General features: G+C 40.4%; 1 protein-coding gene across 2 annotated transcripts; it reads left to right on the top strand.

Annotated features, from left to right (window-relative positions):
• The first annotated feature begins 916 nt into the window (after nt 1-916).
• On the top strand, nt 917-19928 carry alkbh3 (alkB homolog 3, alpha-ketoglutarate dependent dioxygenase). 2 transcript variants are annotated; one of them, XM_084059256.1, is made up of 10 exons: nt 917-1071; nt 2223-2306; nt 4068-4156; nt 5365-5399; nt 5706-5753; nt 6598-6701; nt 9504-9592; nt 10093-10338; nt 10647-10745; nt 17958-19928. In XM_084059256.1, the coding sequence occupies exons 2-10, from the start codon at nt 2228-2230 to the stop codon at nt 18081-18083; spliced, it is 915 nt and encodes a 304-aa protein (XP_083915382.1). In that variant the 5' UTR covers nt 917-1071; nt 2223-2227; the 3' UTR covers nt 18084-19928. The 2 variants fall into 2 exon arrangements, with proteins under 2 accessions (XP_083915382.1, XP_083915383.1); XM_084059257.1 differs by having other exon boundaries at nt 922-1071; nt 10093-10302.
• Nucleotides 19929-20051: the final 123 nt, after the last annotated feature.

The raw sequence follows: 20051 nt of genomic DNA, 5'->3' as shown, positions 1-20051 counted from the left end.
AAATTAAGTAACTAAGTATATTTCTAGTATAGTTATTCTGAGGTACTTGTATTTTACTTTACTTGAGTAGGCTATGTACCCTCCCCCTCATTATCATAACACAACTAATCTGACATTACTGGGGATATTATTGTTTATTTAAGCCTACTAGTCTCGCTCTGTTTCACTTCCACTTTGACTAGGAATACCTAGTCAAAGTATATAATAATAGCCATACTGTCAGTGTACTGAGAGTACTATATTCATACCTGCTGAGAGCTCACTATATGCTAATCCCAGGCAGTCCAAGTGCAGAGGGCCAACTTCCAAGCAATAATACTAAGTATTTACACCAAAACTTTTGTGAAACTTCATCAGAAAACTGCCGATCTACAAGCTCACAATCACCATGCAACACAGTGTGTGCTTGTAGATCGGCTATTTTCAAATAGACAAAGTATGAAATGGGGCTTAATTGTTGAATGTATGTTTTGTATTAAAAAAGTACAATAATTGTACCTTTTTACCTCGCTAAATACCTAAAATAATTACATGGATATTTCCTTAATGAGACTTAGTATTTTGTATATGGTATTGCTACTTTTACTTGATTACAAAAAAACTGAGTACTCCTTCCACCACTGAGAGGAACCGACTGCAGAAAAGGAGAAAGCCACACAAATAATCTGACAGGGAGAGCGGAACCATTATATAAATGTCTCCATGACTGGTCGGAATTATTTTGGCATAGGGCTCAGACCTAGACACTCAAACGTCAAACCCAGTGTTGCCAGGTCTGCTTACTATAAGCGACATTTTCATGTAAAAAAAAAAAACCCCAATTAATATGTATTTGTCTGCGGACCCCCATCTATGAATATTTTATGCCAGGGACCCCCATACAACATTTTTAAAAATATTCCTCATTTTCTTTAAGATTTCTTTTGAAAATAACAATTAGCTCGTGAGCTTTTTGGGCTTGTTTTCATAGACCTCGTTGCTTATTTCTGTTGCCAAACCTGGCGGCAAAGCTCGTCTCAATAGACTACTTTCTGCTTGTGGTTTTAGATTGTTTAATCAGCCACTGTCTGGGTGAGCACTACAGCACTTAGTAACTGTAATGAATGAAAGCATGTAATGTATGAATACACTGTAATGTATGAATGTCGTGAAACTATAGCTAAATAATAAAACGTTGACGCCGACAATCTGGAAATTTGGCTTATTCATGAATTGCTAGCCACGTAGCTGTTAGCACAGAAAGTGGTAGTTGGTAAACATCCATTTCCCGATAAAAGCTATTTTTTTTAAAAACTGCTAATTCATTACAGAACATGTGCTCGTGATTTCACAACAAAAAACTGGTAGAATCCCCCCAAAATGTGAAGAAATGAGAACTGTCGTGAAGACACCCTGTAGTAGTTCACCCAAAAAACTACTAATTTCTATCAATTACACACCAAATGAAGCCTTAAATTCATGGATATTCTTTTGTTTTTGTCGCATTCCTAAATTGGCAAAAAAATCTACATGAATTCAAGGCTTCATGGGGTGTGAAATTTATAGAAAATAATGATTTGTTTTGGGTGAACTACTCCTTTAAAGTTAATTCAACATGTGGTTATTTGGGATTTAGCCTAAAGTTTGGGTTATGTGCTAATCACTTTCATTAATATATATTGCCTAGGTATGGAATAGTAGAAATTAATGTGAAAGAAAGTATGAAATCACATTTCATATTACTCAGCCATCATCTAAATTAATTGTATTTAAATTGTGCTAAATTCATTTTTATTATATTTTATCCTGTCTTTATTGTTAACAAAGCCGAGACCACTGAATGGAAACTGATGACATTTTAAGGTTTAGGGTGGACTCAACATGAGAATATTTGCACATGTACTGTAGTGTGTGCACATATATACAGTATATATGCGTTCGTTTATGGGGGTCATTCTACTCCAGTCCTTGAGCACCCTCCTATAACTATCATGCACAGATGGAGGCATTTCTAGGAGTTATTTCTGTCCAGTTTCTCCATTTCAATCTATAGTACATAGTTACCGAACACAGCAAAATCTGTAGGATTCATTTAACTCAGAAAGTGTAACTGTAAGGGTACATTTTTACACTTTCATAGTTCAATCTATTCAGATTTGTGCTGTGTGTAATCCCCAAAATATTACAATTGTTGAAATTATGTGTCCTCTCATCCCTTCTCACCTGTGTTCCTTTCTAACCAGATTTGATGTCGGATAAACGTCAGCGTGCCAGAGTCCAGGGCTCGTGGGCTCAACAGTTGCCAAAACAACGGCCACATCCAACAGGTTGGTTAGACCAGGGGTTTCTCAAATGTTTCAGGCTGCGACCCCCCAAAATAATCTTATTTGAACTGGCGAACCCCCACCCTGACAAGCACTTGGAATTGTAGGAGTTGAGAGGCATTACATTTAGTTTGACTCGGTTCCACAGATACATATTGTGGAAATAGCCGATCGTCAAGCTCACAACGCCTCACATTTTTTGTCGCCCTATTACTTTGAATGGTGTGCTCGTTCTATATAGTAGGTTAATAGGCTTATCTATGATCAACAGATCTCCCCCTGCTTTTGTCATTCCGCTGTGTTATTGCTTTTGTCATTCCGCTGTGTTTATTGATCCACAGCGTGTCCTTTCGTCTTTTGAGTTTAACTAATGTTGTAACTTGTGGCTTTTCCAACAATCGAATACTAGGTTAAAGCCACTGTTCTTGATCAGGGGGTATAGGCCATTGTCTATTTGGCTACTCACTTCTCATAATCGCAGTCATTATCGCAGTCATATTTATTTCTCAGCGTCAGATAAGCATATTAACAAAGACGGCGCTGTGGTCAAAAGACTATAACGCTCTCACCTTGTCATCCATCACTCTTGGTGCACCCCTAAGCACAGTCAGCTGATGTCATTATATTTCTAGCCTACTCAATGACACCAGATGGAGGAGACCTCAAAAAAATCAAATGACCAAATAAATATACATTTCATATACCGGGTAATTAGATAAATAAAAAATTTAAAATGGAGAGAGAGAGAGAGAGAGAGAGAGAGAGAGAGAGAGAGAGTTTACAATCAATTGAGGCATTTAGGAAACTGGAGCAAACGGAACAACACCTGATAATATAGGTTACAGGTTCGGTTTAGCTCAGGGGGTGAAGAATTATAGACAATTCATTTTCCTGTCCTTTGTAATTGTGTACATAAATGATAACATAGATAGATACTGTGAGTGAGTGGCTGTACTACAACATTACAAGGCTCATTCAAGATAAAGTTGACATACAGCAGGGATATCCTTAGATGCAGCTGTGCATAATTTATCAAATAAGCAACACATTGAACACAAGCTCAGATGATTCCAGGAGAGACGGGAGAAGAGGAGAGAGGAAGGGAGAGACAGATGGAGAGAGAGAAGGTACCCGCCCTGCAATAATTGCATCTTAAATCTTGACCCAGCGACGAGCCGACCCACGCATCACTACTGTATACATTTATACTCCATGTTGGTTTGTTTACTGTTGAGTGAGAAAACAATGTTGCACATTAAGCAAATCATTTGGGGATTCCCTGGGGGCCCCGACCCACCTCCCAGTTTGATATGCATTAGGGCCTAATGTGAGATCAATTAATTTAGTTCCTAAATATCAGTCATTTAGCTGGGGAACCCCCTCAAAGATCTATGGGGGTCTGATATACCACTTCACCAAGCTGTACCCAGGTTATTGATTTGTTTAAAGTTTATTATTTAAATGTGTTGTTATTTATTTGCGAATTGTTTTGCGAAATTATTGCGAATTGTTATTTTAAATATTACTTTAAATTTCTTGTCTTATGTACTTCCAATACGAGTATGAAGCAGGGTGTTGCTTTGTATTGTTATGGTCTTCCAAAAGTGCATCGCTCTGTGGATATGAAGATACACCTACTGCACAGTAATAATGACTGCAATTCTCACTATGCTTTTATCTGTTTAATCCCATATCCTTTGTATATTTTGATCCAACAAACATCTGAGTCCTGTCATTCTCTCAAACCTGTCTCTTCTGCAACAGCTGTTCCTCCTGTGAGTGTGAACACCGTCCCAGCTGCTGGCTCTTGGAGAGGTGGACAGAGGACAGTTGAGTTTCATCAGCCTGCCAAGGTAGAGAGACATGAAAAACAAAATGTTTCCAAATTCTTATCAACGTTTTTAAATTATTATTTGTTTAAATAGTCTTAGATCAAGAAGGAGAGATACCCGCACACTGCCACTTGCACATTTCAAGAGAATATTTATTATTATATTATATTATATATAGTTACATAATAAATATTCTCTTGAAACGTGCAAGTGGCAGTGTGCGTAATGGCTAAGTGTCCTTGAGCAAGACATTGACTCGTAACTGCTCCCGATGAGCAGGTTGTTGCCTTGCATGGTTTCCTCTGCCATCGGTGCGTGAATGGGTGAATGTGAAGTACATTGTAAAGCGCTTTGGAGAAAAGCGCTACATAAATGCAGTCCATTTACCATGGAGATACATTGTTGAATTACGTCAATAAGAGACAACTAACAATATTGAGTCGAAAGCAAATGTTTGGTCTACTACTCTATACATTTTTATAATGAAAGCACATTGAAATCATATCAACCAACTCTATTCGGTCTATATCAGTGGTATGTATTTGGTCACGTACCCCCATCTGAAAAGTTGTGCCAGCGTCCCCCAGAAGAGAAGATTTGTGTAAGAAGTTTGTATATAGGCTATTTTTGAATAGCCGAAGTATACAATGGGGTTAAAGTGGTTAAAGTGGTTAAACTGATTGTGATGCCCATGCTATACTAACACATTTTGCTGGGGACTCCCTGGAACCCCCTTAAGGACCCCCAGCGGTCCCCGGACCCCACTTTGAGAACCACTGGTCTATATTATTGTATTCATATTATAGTATGGTCTTAACTATTACTGATTGTATCACAGCTTATTCCACGGTGCGAAAAATAACAGACCACCTGAGGCAAATATACTATTCTGATTGGCCAAGGCATGTCACATTAATTCTAACTGCTAACATGTACAATTTGTTCACCTCTAAAACATATCAATAAGCACGCTGTACTGTAAATGTACTTGTAATTCATGGAAGTAGTCCGGTTTGTAATTAGCAACACATGGTGACACAAATATGTTACTATGTAGATAGATAGATCTAGTCGATCGATCTAGTCTACATGAGAAAATGTCCACACTTCAGGTGGGGAAACGGGGGTTATTTTCTCATAACTTATCCCTTGCTTATAGGTATAGTCTTGCGTAGATGCTGGCTAACTGCTAACTCTTTCTGATCTTTGTCTTTTTTCCTTCACCGCAGCCAGTCAGAAATATCCCACCAGAGAAGGTTATAGAGTAAGCAACCTGTTTACATTTATTCTTCTTTTTACTGCTCTCATTTCTCCATAACATGAAATTGAGTATGAATAGTGATTTACTCATTCACTCATTCACTCAGACATATATTCATATTCAAAATCTATTTAATAGATATATTTATTTTACATCACCAACTATACATTTATTATTATGCTTTTCATGTGGAAAGAAAACATATAGCGACTACTTTTTGACCATGCATATTGACCATGAGTAGCATCTAAAATATGATCAACACTACTTGTGTTAATGTAATTATTGTATTGTATTTGCTTTGCATAGACAGGCAGGGGACCATGAGATCAGCCATGGCCCATTGGGAGTGTCCAGGTGAGTCCAGTCTACCCAGTCTGGTGGGGAAAAGTATCTTTATGTAAACTATTCATACCTTAAGTTAAATAAGCTGTGCAGAGGTCTACAATCCATACTGTCAATTTTGAAAATTGTGCATACAGTTTGATAACACCCTGCTTTGGGTTTGAAAAACTATGTGGCTGAATTGACCATACAGGCATATTCACTCATAACACATTCATTTAGGTCTTTGCTCTTTGTCATGTGACATATGACATTTCTTTTCTTGTTCCTGACTTCATATTTTATATATTTTAGCTATTACTGTAGTACTACAACATAGTTCTATCCATCTAATGGTAATTGCAGTCCCACTGCATTTATAATAGGTAGCCGCCACCCCTTAGAACATCGATCACAAAGCTGCACAGATATCTACAGTATGGGGTACAGATTTTGACGTTGAGATTTTTTTGTGGCATGTTTAGTCCACTAGATGGCAGTCTTTCCCCTGGTAACTGTTGAGACTTGTCCATCACTTATACCTGCTGCTGGCATACTGTATGTAAATAGTTTAATATTACACGAACATAACTATTTGTCAGACATGCTTTAGACTCAGGTTACTGTTTATATTTATGTATGTGTGTGAGCATGTGCATGCTGGTTAGTTTTCTGTTTTGCCAAGATTAAATTGCTGTAACCCAACTACTCTGGCAATAGAGCAATGAGAAACTGCGCTGTGTGTGTGTGTGTGTGTGTGTGTGTGTGTGTGTGTGTGTGTGTGTGTGTGTGTGTGTGTGTGTGTGTGTGTGTGTGTGTGTGTGTGTGTGTGTGTGTGTGTGTGTGTGTGTGTGTGTGTGTGTGTGTGTGTTTCCAGACTGCGTCTGCTCCCTGGTTTTTTGCCTCCAGAAGAAGCTGATTGGATGTTCAGCAAACTGTTAGCAGAGCTGCCCTGGTCCCAGAAAACTAACAACAGACAAGGTGGGGGAAATAATTGTAATAATTAAATAAATAATTGCAAATGAAAAACATTGAAAATTCATTCAAAATCTGCCGTTTGTGCTGTAACTTGGCAACTTTCTCCAAAATGTAGTCCCAAGTCAGAAACTATCAGAGCATTCTGCTATGTAGAGGAAATAATTAAGTCCATCACTCTGTTTCTTAAACTGTAAAACTAATTGGCACCTATTTATACATTTTCAATCCCTTCATACTTCTCTGACCTACTGTAGCCAGCAGTGGACAAACCCCATTCAACCCCAGTACTTGAGTCAAGTATTGGTACTCCTGGTCAAATATTGCTCAACTACAAGTGAAAGTTGCTCAGCTCAGCGGTGCAAGCTCACAACGTGTCGCATAGCGACGCTTTGTGAGCTAGATCAGCTATTTTTGCACGCCACAATTGTACAACAAAGTAATAATCCTGCTATTGATTTGAAGTCATATCACCCTGCTCTACTTCTTTCTCTCTTTCTCAGTCCATCTCTCTGTACCAACTCATTCACCCATTATCTTGCCATACACTGTGCTGCACCCTCCCTCTCTATCTGTTTTCCATGACCTCTCTCCCTCTCTCCTAACTCACATTTTTTAGGACTCAGAATAGTCCTCCGCCAATGGCTGTGTTGATGTTTTCTCCCTGATAACATCTTTTTATGGGAAGAGTGCAGCTTTTTCCCTCTGATAAATGAAAACTCAGAGGCTGGGTAAATATTTATCCCTGGGTCCCCTGCATTACCCAGCACCATAAAAAGCCAGGGCCTGTGTTACAGCCATTACAGTGTTTTGGTTACATCGTGTCCCCATACCAAGCCTTTGCCAAAACATTATACATTAGCAAATATTGGTTCTAGGAAGAGGGCATAGAGGCAGGCAGAGAGGGAGAAAGAAAGAAAGAGATGCAAAGAGAGGGAGAGAAAGAGAAGCTTCAAGCAGACGCATGCAGATACTAGAGGAAGAGAAATACTTTACTGTGACTTAGAACTAAGAAACCATTACTCCTTTATACAAGAATGTAGATATATTTGAGACCCAAAATTACAATGGATTCTGTGTAATTAGTTGTCTGGGAAAATCATCCTTGTTATTCAAAATTAATCCAAAATTACAAAGAAATGGCACAATGAATAACTAGACAGGCAGAATCAAGTCCCACATTCAGCAGCATTATACCATTGTAATTGCCTTCCCCAGGGCCGACAGGCGAAGACTGTTTTCGCCCCTGTCTGTTCGTCTGTGTGTCTGTGTGCAGACACTGCTGGACCTATTAACATGAGACTTTGCATGCACACTCCCATTAGGCCAAGAAGACACTACGCCACACATTCTTCAAACCGGCCTCATGGTGGCGCTATACCAGGCCATAATCTTGAACTGATGGAAATTAACTAACTAGATTTTTTGCCATTTTGCATTTTTTAAACGCTTTATTTCTACAACTCTGATAGATTTTGTCCAAACACATTATGCCTGGAGGTGTGTGATACATATATATCATTCACATTTTTCATATTCCATACTGATTGGCTATGATTGCCTTCCAAAATTGTGTCGGAGGGGCTATTTCACAAAAAAACGTAATCAGTAAGACCCCAAACTTGTCCTTTGTATTGCTTTTTATTTGGCAACAATACACTGCATTATTTAACACCATTACAGCTCAATTGAATTGAAAGAGAGATTCCAGAGAAAGGGAAAGAAACCTATACTAGTCTCACAGGGAGAGTGAGAGACAGAGCTATACAGAGGTACACAAAGTGAGACAGCTTCAGGTGTCATTTCTCCATGTCACATATGTTTGCCAAAATGCAGAGATGACTAAATATTTATATTATGAAACAGAAGAGAAATGCATTCAGGATGAGAATGAAAGACATTAGTGGAAAAGGAATGCGAGAGAGAAGCACAGAGCGACAAGAAGCAGAGTGACTGATAGAGAGAGAAAGTTGGAGGGACTGGGGACGTGGACTGTTTACGTTCGTCCTTCAAGTAACAGATAAAGAGATTAAGATTGGTCTAATAACACTAAACACACCACCATAATCCTTTATGGTGCGTTGGTCTGAAGTAAATGCTTTTATTTGTCATCCAATAAAAACATCACCATGTTCAGACCAGGAGTGCACTCTTGTTTGTTTTCCTTTTGTCAAGATTCAATTGCTGTAACCCCACTACTCTGGTAATAGGGCAATGTACTCGAGAAACGTGTTTGTGTGTGTGTGTGTGTGTGTGTGTGTGTGTGTGTGTGTGTGTGTGTGTTAGAGTGACTTTGGGCTGCATTTGCTACAGTCACTTCGAAGCTCAGACTGTGGACTGGTAGAAATCAGCTGTGGTCACAATCAACATGGAAGTAGAGTATAATTTACAATAGGCTGCCTACAGCTAATTATGGAATCTGTGCTGAGCACATTCGTCTTGTCGCATGTGTGAAGACATTGAGTACAGTCTTGTAGACAGCCTCTATAGTGCTTGGCAACGTGTCGTCACCACGGGGGGCGTGGCATAGTAGCTGCAGACATACTGGTGGGAGTCAATGTTAAGTCAACCTGTTTATGCCCCACCAAGATGTCCGCCGCTACCAAATGACACTTGTTGATCCCCTTCAGGATTTTTGGCTACGCACTATAGTTCAATGAGGACCAAATAAATGTCAAGTGAAACGGTCCATAAAGTATATCTTCCTTGCTAAATTGCTTCATCTACAGTACATGCTACATTCCCCACTTCCTTCCCTTCTGAGAACTTCAATCATTGAATGAATAATTTATGTGTGTGATGTTCCAGGTGAGGCCTACCTGGAGCCCAGATTAACCTGCTGGTATGGGGAGTTGCCCTACACATATTCTCAGTCCACAATGGCAGCCAATGCACAGGTAAAATACATGTTACAATATATCTAACTAGTCTACATGCCTGCATGTTACTAACTAAACACCAGGAGTGTTTATTTCGTATGATTACTTCACACATAACATTTCTGCTACAACTAAAACGTTTTTTTTTTCACCCGCATAAAAAACAAATTCACTTCGTTTTTTTCCTGCACCCTTAAAAAAAACAATCCTGAAAATAAATAAAACAACCCACAAAATAACCCTCAAAATAAACCTACCCCTAAAAACATCTTCCTACTAATGTCCCTTCAGGGGCTCCGTAGTTTTCAAAGCAGTGGCCGTAGGTTTGTTCCCGCTGGTTTTCTCTGCTGTTCTAGCCCATATATTGATTTAGATTAATATCGACTTCATATTCTCTCCCATTTTAAATATATCTGTGATAATACCTTTGTTCCAGAACCCACTTTGTCATTAATTGTAATAGGTTTACTATTGGTGGCTGGACTCTTTTTCCTAGACACACTCTCTCTTTCTACCAGTGGCATCCATTGCTGTTGACACTGCGTGGTGAGGTGGAGCAGGCAAGTGGGCAGAGCTTCAACTCATTGCTATGCAACCTGTACCGGGACTGTCGCGACAGCATCGGTTGGCACAGCGACGATGAGGCATCGCTCGGCTCTATGCCAACCATCGCATCCCTCAGTCTGGGAGACACCCGAGTGTTCAGCCTCCGTAAACAGCCTGCACTGGTGAGGAGAGACAGGGAGGCATGGAGTGGGTTAGAGGTGGTTGATAATAAGAGTTTTGAATTTAGATTCAGATAAAACAGGTGTGTCTATTCAAATAAGGGCTGAGCGATTAACCATTATTTTAGTTATATTTTGACTGTTGTCTACGCTGTCTTGGAAAAGCACTTAACATCAAAACATCAAAAGCAATTTTTCCATTACAGGTGTTTTTTTTAAGTTGTCTAACTTGGTATCTGTCTGAACTTATGTCTTTTATGTCTTTATTTAAGTTAATGAATGCTACATGTACTGTTCATTTATACAGTGAAAGGTGTTATTAGCTAGCATTTATGTGTGTGCCACAGGAGGAGAATGGCGACTATACCTATGTGGAAAGGATCCGAGTTCCTCTTAGCCATGGAACTCTATTGCTAATGGAGGGGGCCACACAGGATGACTGGCAGGTAGGCTACACCAGCCAAAACATCAGAACACACGTGTGTGTTCTGTATGGCATACAGTATTATGGTCACTGATGAAAATATCATTATTTATCGGCTAAGTTCTTAAATTTGAGCGTCCTTGAGCGTCTTGCTCAAGGACACTTCGACACTAACTCTGGGGGAGCCCCCCAGCCCGGGATCGAACTGGGAACCTTGCGGTTTCCAGGTCACTCTACCCGGCCACTCTACCCCTGAGCGGCGGCAGTGAAGGCCACATGAGCATGCCTTCATGTGGATCTTGGACTTCATGTGACCAGTCTACCAGTCGTCTATGACGTAATGACTCGAGCCATTCATCTCGTCTTATAGAGACGGCTTGGCTCTGAAAGAGGCTAACTAGTTATGGTAGACAGTGAAACAGTTATAAGTTAAGTATCGATAACGTCCTCATACTGTATATACTACATTCGTGCCCAAATCTGGACAATCCGAGGCGAGCCCCTTTGACTTATTAATTTTAGCTTTGATCCGGTCCAGCGGTTTCCGAGATTAGCTCCGGACGGACGGACAGACAGGCAGACAGACATACAATCACACACACACACACACACACACACACACACACACACACACGACAGGCCTGTGTTGTGGGTTGCGTTCCATAGCAATGTGAGCTTGTAGGGGGAAAAAAGGAGGGGGCTAAGGTTAGATGGCTGGGGTACCCCAGTCAACAGAGTATGTAGGGTTTAAGTGGTTAAAGCTGTCTCGCTCAACCTCACCTCATTAAACAAATGACACCAAAATAAGTCACAATGTTTTGCTGTTCTCATTATAGTCATTCACTGCTCTGCCTCAGAAAAGCTCTGCCATTTTTGGCCTTTGTCAGTGCCCCTTAAGTCAAATACGGCTGTGAGAAGTGTGTTTGTTGGGTTCCTGTGTGTAGCCTCTAAGAATAAGTAATATGAAATCCGGGCCGTTTTTACTAGCTTGAGAATGTGTGTTGGAGGGGAAACTGCAAAATGAATGATGGGCATGTGAGCATGACATTGATCCCATGAGGGAAATTCAGTTGTCCTGGCAGTAATGCAGTCAGAAACACCGGACAGATACAGAAAAAAATAGATACAACTAACAAAAAAAAGAAGAAAGAAGAAAAAAAAAAATATATATATATATAGAAAACAGGTAATAAAATCTACCAGCTCAAAATGCATTGCAGCTTGTAGATTCACTACTTTTGCTGTGTGCGACACAATGGTACAACAAAGGATGACAAAACTCTCATAGAGAGAAAGAGTGAGGGAGATAATGAATGAGACGATGAGTAAGAGATGGAACATCGAGAAGGAGGGAGGGAGAGGGAGGTATAGAGAAAGGATTGAGCTAAAACAGCCCAATTTTCAAATGGAAACATCATGTTTCTTCTTCAGGCACATGAAAAAAAGAGAAAACAGAAAGTGAGGCGTTATAATGGATAAGTGTTTAAAATACATCTGGGAGTTTATATGTGCAATGTGCATAGGAGATGCACAGTACAGTGAAGTTTGACAGGTGAAGGATTATGATTCATAATGTGTCCATAATCTTTCCTCACTCACTGAGTGGTGATCATATACATTGAGGGAGGTAAAGAGTGGAACCTGACCTGATTATTGGTTTGGCCTAATAGTACGCATCTGCCATTATATATGACTTCTTTGACGATATCCGTATCGGTAATTATGCAGCCGATGTGCGATCTGATGTGTGATCAGCACCACCACACGGGAGCTTGTAGACTGGTTATTTTTAATGTTTTGAATAGGGCTTACTGTAATCTAACTATATAAATGGCGAGCAACTTCCGCACCCTCGGTGGTGACACCCCACAGCTCTGTTATCGGATAAACAACGCACCGCCAGACCACATGTCGCCTACTGACTCGCCACGGCGGCCGCACTGAATTTACGCCTCGCGTAGGGGACATCTCACTGTTCACTACACCTTTTCCACCGCGCAACATAATTAATTCTACTCACCAAATGTCGGACAAAACGGAAGGGGAGCCAGCTTCGTACCGTTTACCGTGCGCACGACCTCATCACCACAACAGCAGACAGCCGCTGCGGGTTTTTTTTCCTTTTTTTCAAAACTTTTTTTTTGGTCACCATTTTCTCCAGGCACCATTTCTGGTGTAACGTCGGGTGTTTCTTTTCACCAGCCAATCACCTTTCACGTTGCCACGTCCGTTGCCACGTCGCGCTGACGTACGCTAAACAAGCGCTGCCGTGCGCACAATGCAAACGAGCCCAAAGGCGCGCAAAAATAAGCCGACCATTGCTTAGACACAAAGTCAGACCTGGCAACGCAGCCTACGCCAATCATGTGTCAGAGATCTACAAGCTATGGGGCACAGACGCCACCGTATCTTAGCAACAACTACAGCGCTCACTCTCATTGGTCGTGTCACGCTAAGAGCAGTCTCCAGACAATGGCATCGCAGACAGCTTGCTGTTACTGCTGTAGCCATCACAGGCAGTTGCAGCACGACGGACAGGGCGCTGTGATAGCTGCCATGTCGCTAACGCTAACCTGGTTGTCATGCCTGCAGCGGCTGTGCAATCACTTTGTCAACAATGCACGTTCGTGTGGTGAATGTCTATATTGCTGCTCAGTTCGTCCATTGTAGATGGTGTATGTTTGTGTGTGTCTTCTGGAGAACTATGTAGCTCCACAGCCCCCCCCCCCCCAAATACACGTACTCACAACAACACCAGGCGGCCGCCATCTTGCAGAAAGGGCTGCCATTCGCCAGCTTTCAGAAAAACAAGCAACCACCTTCATATTTTTTTTTTTTTTTTTTTTTTTTTCCTTTTGGAAATTTTCATCCCACGATTTCCGCGCGGACCACCAGGGGGTCCGCGGACCCCCTGGTGGTCCGCGAAACATACAAAATATAATTTCTTCTACTTATTTTTCATCATTTCGTAACTTTTACATTACACTTTCTTACAATTATTATTTTTTTTTTTCCCTTTTTGCAAATGTTACTTACACAATTTCTCTACCCCCATATACACACGCCCACGCGGGCCCCGTGCGCGTACATGCCTCTAACAGCCATAATCCCCATCTATACTGCCCACTCTGTGCTGCAGCTACACGGATATAGACACAGGGACACGGAGGGACCAACAAACGCAAAGCCCCCTGCGCGGCTGGGGTTGAGGGGGGCGTAGCCCCCCGAAACTCTAGTATAATATATAATGTAATGTAATATAAGTGGTTGGATTGGAAACCTCAGTCAGTCAGTCAGTCAGTCAGTCAGTCATAACCTGTCTGTTCCGCATGGTTCTCAGTGGGTTGAGCAATTGATCTGAACTTGCACACGGGCATTGACTATTAGCATATGCAGACAGCCACGATGCACGTTTTTCACTTTCCCAAAATGTGAGCCGTTTATTAGAGTTTTTGTGTACATTCCGGCGATTCGGATTTCAGGCTATGGGATCTGTTGTCACGGTCACGCTCTGTTGTCATGGTTACAGCCCCACAGGCTATGGGATCTCTTGCCGATGGCTACACTTGGCTTACACACACACACACAGAGAACGGTAGAACAGGCAGACTCTAAAAACGTATAAAGGACTCATTTAGGGCCCGTGTCCACACGCAGCGTTTTATGAGCGAGAGGGTGCTTTGGATATTGATTATCTCCATAGCACTAGCATGCAGAATGACACGCGCAATGTTTGAATCCACGTTGTGTTATTGGCACACATAGGTAAACTATGCATACCGAGCGCATAACCCAAAAGTCTGAGAAGCGTCTGGCTGCAACCGTGTTCCAGCAGACGAGATTTCTATTCTGCAGCCAGAAAGTCTGCATATCGTTTGGCTGCACACATCGTCGAGTATGGACTAGTTTGTGTGTAGTTTGTGTTTTAATTTGCTTTTAAGTGTAATGTTTTCAAATAGAAACTTTGATCAAATACACATTTTTCAAATTGATGAAAAAAAAAGATAATCAAAAGGCAGGATCGGCATTGGACCCAAAAATCTGGCATTGGTCGGGCTCTAGCAAAGAGGGTGAGCAGGGCCCTGCAGTGCACGTGAGTCTCACATGTGCGTGTTTGTATATATAAGAAATCAGGTCTTTACTGTGACAAACCGACGCATAGCCATTAGCCAAGCAGGATGTAGCCGAACACCACCATACCATAAACGAGCACAGGTTAGACAGATTTTTACCCTGTAATTTGTGGAGACACTTATGAAGGTCTGGCCGTTACTCTCCAGGGAAAGGCATAAATGGCAAATGTACGTATACTTTGTTGTGCATTGAAAATAGCCAATCTACAAGCTCACAACAATGCATATGCGTTGTGTGCTTGTAGATCGGCCATTTACGGCATTCAACACCGTCATACAATGGAGTCTAAATTAGGCATTAGGTGTTTGCATTAGTATGCAACTATAGATTATTAGCGATTATTCTGGCAATTACTCGTGTCTGATTAACTGTGGCAGCTGAGAGAGACTAAAATATTAAAAGAACGACCAAGTGTGAGAGTTATAGGGTCTTTCCCCGCTGATTCTGCCAAGCCTGTTCCCTTGGCTAGATAGCAGGTAGGCACAGTGGGAATCTCGTCAATCCATTCATGCGCGTCACTAATTAGATGATGAGGCATTTGGCTACCTTAAGAGAGTCATACTTAACCCCCGCCGTTCCTGTGCTTTTCTTCACTTTGACATTCAGAGCACTGGGCAGAAATCGGGCCTTCTGCTCAGCTGCTCCTCGGCTGTGGAATGCCCTCCCTGACCATATGAGAGCAGTTCGTTGACACTTTTAAAAGGGAACTAAAAACCTTTCTTTTTAACAAGGTATTTGCCTAGATGGACTTATTGATGCCTTTGTGTGTTTTTAAACTTGAACCTTTTTCTTAGCTGTGTATAGTTGGGGGGGGGGGGTATCTTACCATTGATCAGAATTGTATTCATTTAATAAATAAATGGAGAAAAGAAAATCTATATTCTTGACTTTTTATGCCATGTAGCTAAGATTTGCGTCAAATATAAAGTGTGTTACAATTTTTTTTATACTGCAGTGAATTCCTTGAAAGCCTAAGAAGGATCCATTTTTACACTCAGAAGTTTTCTGTGTTTGAGAGACAGACAGAGCAGAGAGAGATAGAGAAAGAACTAGACAAAGAAGAAGGCCAGGGATGGTTTTATTGTGATGACTCCCTCAGTGTGTCTCCTGCAGACGTCATCTCCTTCAAGTGTTTGCCAAGACCACCGGCCCAGACATAACTCTTGTCTCTCTGGTGTCCATGACACTCTACTGTATTCACTGCACCTCAGCCAGAAAGGAAGGAATTTGAGCTAAGTGATAAATATTTGTTCAGCTCTGTCCATGTTGCTGATTCTGAAGGTGATTTTATCTCATGCTTTTTGCTCATGGATGTGTTGTGCTTTATGGTTATATTTCCCCGACCAGGAATGCTTAAAGACTGACTGACACTTAATCTGGAATCTTTGCAGATTTTCAACCTAAATCCCATGGTTCTGATGTGAGGAGATCAATAATATAGTGTGGCAAAAAATACCATGCGTCTTCTGTGTTCTTCAAGAAATGTTAGTTTCTGTACCTACACTGCATGTAAACAAAGTTTTATATTATTAATATTGCCTGCTTTGACAATGTTATTTTGAACTAATAAGCAGTTGCCCAGTACAGAAATTATTAATGGAACTGTACTATACGTGTGTCAAATATGTTAAACCTTTCTGGCACATACTACCACCTTGTGCCACCATGTCCTTTGTAGTGTAGCCCTTCCATCTGTCACCTGAAAATTGCTTGCACATAATACTTGACCTCCTGTAGGTCATGTGTGTTTGTGTCATTGATGTGAACTGGGTGTATGAGGACAGATTTGCCCTGAACCCTGTCTCATATCCAGTCACCACAACACAAGACTGTGTTGAATGTTGAACTAGTTGGGTAATACCCTGGACATCTGTGTTTGTTTTGAATTTCCAAAGATCATCAGTCTGATAGTTTTAGATGGAAATACATAGGTCACAAGTTTAAATGGAATCAAAAGTTGACAGTCTGTGCTTGTGTCACATTTGTCTTAATTTTGCAAGTGTGTGTTTGTGTAGAAATTCTCTCTTTTTTTGTTCCCACCAGAGTGTTGAAAACACCAAAACAAACATGTCTGTGACACGCAGCATGCATGCATGCACGCACGCAACTGTACAGGACTATTGACATTTGTGTTTTTATTTTAATTTAGCTATTTTTATTCCTATTCTTATTGAAATAGTACCCTTCCTATCTTTTTTTATTTATTTATTTTATTGACACTATTGGGGAAGCTTTAAAGGTGGTGTACATGATTATTATTATTCTTTTCATAAGTGTTAAATAGCAATGATGGTAATCATTGCTATATTGTGTTTGTTCAGTAACATGGGTTTCCCCGTATCTCCAGCTCTTTAGTAAACAGAAATGTTATTTTCAGGTCTTGATACCAATTTTATCCGATCAGGAGGAAAAACTCATACAAAATGTAGGATAAACAAATTAAATTAGAAGTGATGAAACAAATAAATTAAGTTAAACTGTTATGTTCCATTTATATTTTGTAATGATAAATGATCTTTGTGGGCTTCTCTCTCCTGATTGGATGAAATTTGTTATCTACTGTACCTGAAGATTTATTTTCAGTTGATTAACCACTTAACCCATTTAGACCTGTTGTAACCTATACGTTGTTATACCTTTCAATCTGGGAGCCACCTCTGTGTCTTATTAGTTGTTGCTATACATATAGCAACATCATTTTTTATAATTTTTTTGAGAATTGTGGGGAAAGCTTTCGCAGAAATTGACAAGCTCACAACGTGCCTTCCCCACAATAACAGAAGACCGAAAAGACACTGGTATAGCTCCCCGAGTCAACCATATGGGGTGGAGAGACGGGGAACAAACACACTATAGCAATGATTACTATCAGAATATAGCACTTACATTTTGTAACAACAAATATCACTTTAAGTACAAGATTTTCACCACCTATATTGCTGCAACCAGCTCAAATACGCACACCTCCAGTTTGACTGGTACACTTCTGTCCATGGAAATGTAACCTCTCAGCAGGTTACCCTCCCTCATTTGCTTCTTCTCTATACCTATCTCTGTGTCATTCTCTCGCCCTCCTCCCCCTCTCTCTCTTCCCTCACAGCATCAGGTAGCTAAAGAGTACCACGACCGCGGCCCTCGTATCAACCTGACCTTCCGGACCATCTACCCTGAGCCTGAGGGCCACAGACAGGGTACCAAGCTCCGCTACACCACCCAGCAACCATAAGCTCACCTCTGATGTCAACCAGGTTAGACTCAGACACCTTACCTGTATGTTAGATGCAAACTGACAGGGACACAGTGTTACCTGGGTGGTAAAGAGGGCTTATGCCACATGCTGTCACGTTGGATGTTTGAGTTGGTGTTGAAGTAATGATAAGGTGACCACCTACACACTGAAGACATTAGAAACGGGATTCTGGAAATGCAGAATATGGGATATGAAGTTGTCGGATTGTCAGAGACATTTTGGAGTCAAATAGAAAGCGTGGAAACAAATTGGAAAAATAATTTACAAATGACAATAGCTATCATTTAAACAGTTGACATGTTCTCCATATCATGAGCAATAAATAAAGCACACAGCATTATTGACGTCATCATATCTCATCCATTTAACAACCAATATGATCTTGTCCCTTCTGGGCAAGGATTCAGAACCCTGCTATTAATCGTGCCCCAAAACATAGAGCTCCTAAATAGATCAGCACGGTCCTGACAATCTGTCACTGCATTGTGTCTGTGTTGTGGATGATGTTCTGTCACAGAACAGCATCCACAATACAACACCACCACCACAGTTTTTTTGTCTTTGTTATCAGTGGTTAATGTAACTTGCCTGTATATTTATAATCAGTTGACTGCAGTGTGCTTGATGATGTACAAGAGGCATTTCAGAACGGATCAATAAATCATCAATACATCAATCAAAATTTCTGATTCAGCAAGAAACTATAGAAGTGAGCAACCTACAGTGTTCTATAAAAAGAGAAATTGCAGGACAGACAGATGTTGGGGGGTAAACTGAAGGTAGAATATTGAAAATGAATACTTCCTAGTAGTTGCACCAGAATATGCTGCTGTGTATTTGAACCTGGTGGAAATAATCAGACACACAGTTCTATCTCCAGAGAAACTTACATTTTTGAATGGGATTATGTGGCATAGGCACACCTTTTTGTTTTCTGCAATTTGCCTTAAACATGGTCACTTTGAAACAAATGTTGAGTTAAATTCAAGGTTCAGTTTGAAGTTACTCGAGGCAATCAAATATCCGTTTATATGCATTTGTACGTTGTTGTTTGATAACAGCATTTCTTACTGTATATTCCGGTAAAGGGAAAAGTTTACCCTTTCCCAGAGTTGCCTTTTGACCTGAGCCTGCATTTAGTTAATTTAATAATCTCTTTTACAAGGTCTGGGTTTGCTTATGTGTGTTCTTCTGGGAGAACTATACAGCTATAATATACAGTGAGAGAAGGAACAAGGAAAGTGAACGATTAGATCCATTAGCATAAAGTACCAATGGGAATCACTCAATTCTGATGAAGAGTTTTTCTGATGATGTTGTGCTTTATAAGAACATGGTTTATCAGGAAATGGGACAGATTGTAGTTCATTTTAAGTCCATTTGGAGCAGTGTTTTCTTTTCTTTTTTTGGCTAAGATATCCTACACTAACTTTGGGCTCAAAGCAGTTCAAATAATGATACAAAAAAGTTATTATAAACCTTTAATAACCATGGCGTCTCTATTTTGGGCATGTCATAATAGGCAGTATATACATATTGTCAGTCAACAATTTTCTAAAATAGTGAAAATATCACATCTACAAGCTCACAACTTGTGAGCTTGTAGATCAGCTATTCTCACTATTCATCGTACGACAAAGTATATAGGGCGTAAATAGTTAAACCTTTAAGTTATATTCTCTGTTGCCAAAGCCTTACTGTATGTTGTGTGCTGACCTGATCGGAAAGTTATATCACTGTTGAATCAAGTCACTATTTAATTTGTATCATTAAAGCCATAAATGAGGCATTCTTGTGTTCAGTGTTTTTGAAATAAACAAGATAATTGGTGTTATGAGTCATGTCTCATGTCTAAAAAGAAAAACATTTAACCACTTTCAACCTGGTGTCCCTATTTTGGGCATGTCATAGGCAAACGTTTTCAGATAAAAAAACATGTTATGT

The sequence above is a fragment of the Gymnoscopelus microlampas genome (genome assembly GCF_963454915.1).
Source record: "Gymnoscopelus microlampas genome assembly, chromosome: 6".
NCBI classification, from domain to species: Eukaryota; Metazoa; Chordata; class Actinopteri; order Myctophiformes; family Myctophidae; genus Gymnoscopelus; species Gymnoscopelus microlampas.
This window is presented reverse-complemented; position numbering and strand designations above follow the sequence as displayed.

Excerpts from the sequence above, each read along its gene's own strand:
- alkbh3 (XM_084059256.1), top strand. The coding sequence starts at position 2,228 with ATGTCGGATAAACGTCAGCGTGCCAGAGTCCAGGGCTCGTGGGCTCAA. Across the intron at positions 4,157-5,364 it reads AGTTTCATCAGCCTGCCAAG|CCAGTCAGAAATATCCCACC; the intron begins GTAGAGAGACAT and ends CCTTCACCGCAG. Across the intron at positions 10,339-10,646 it reads AGGCATGGAGTGGGTTAGAG|GAGGAGAATGGCGACTATAC; the intron begins GTGGTTGATAAT and ends TGTGTGCCACAG.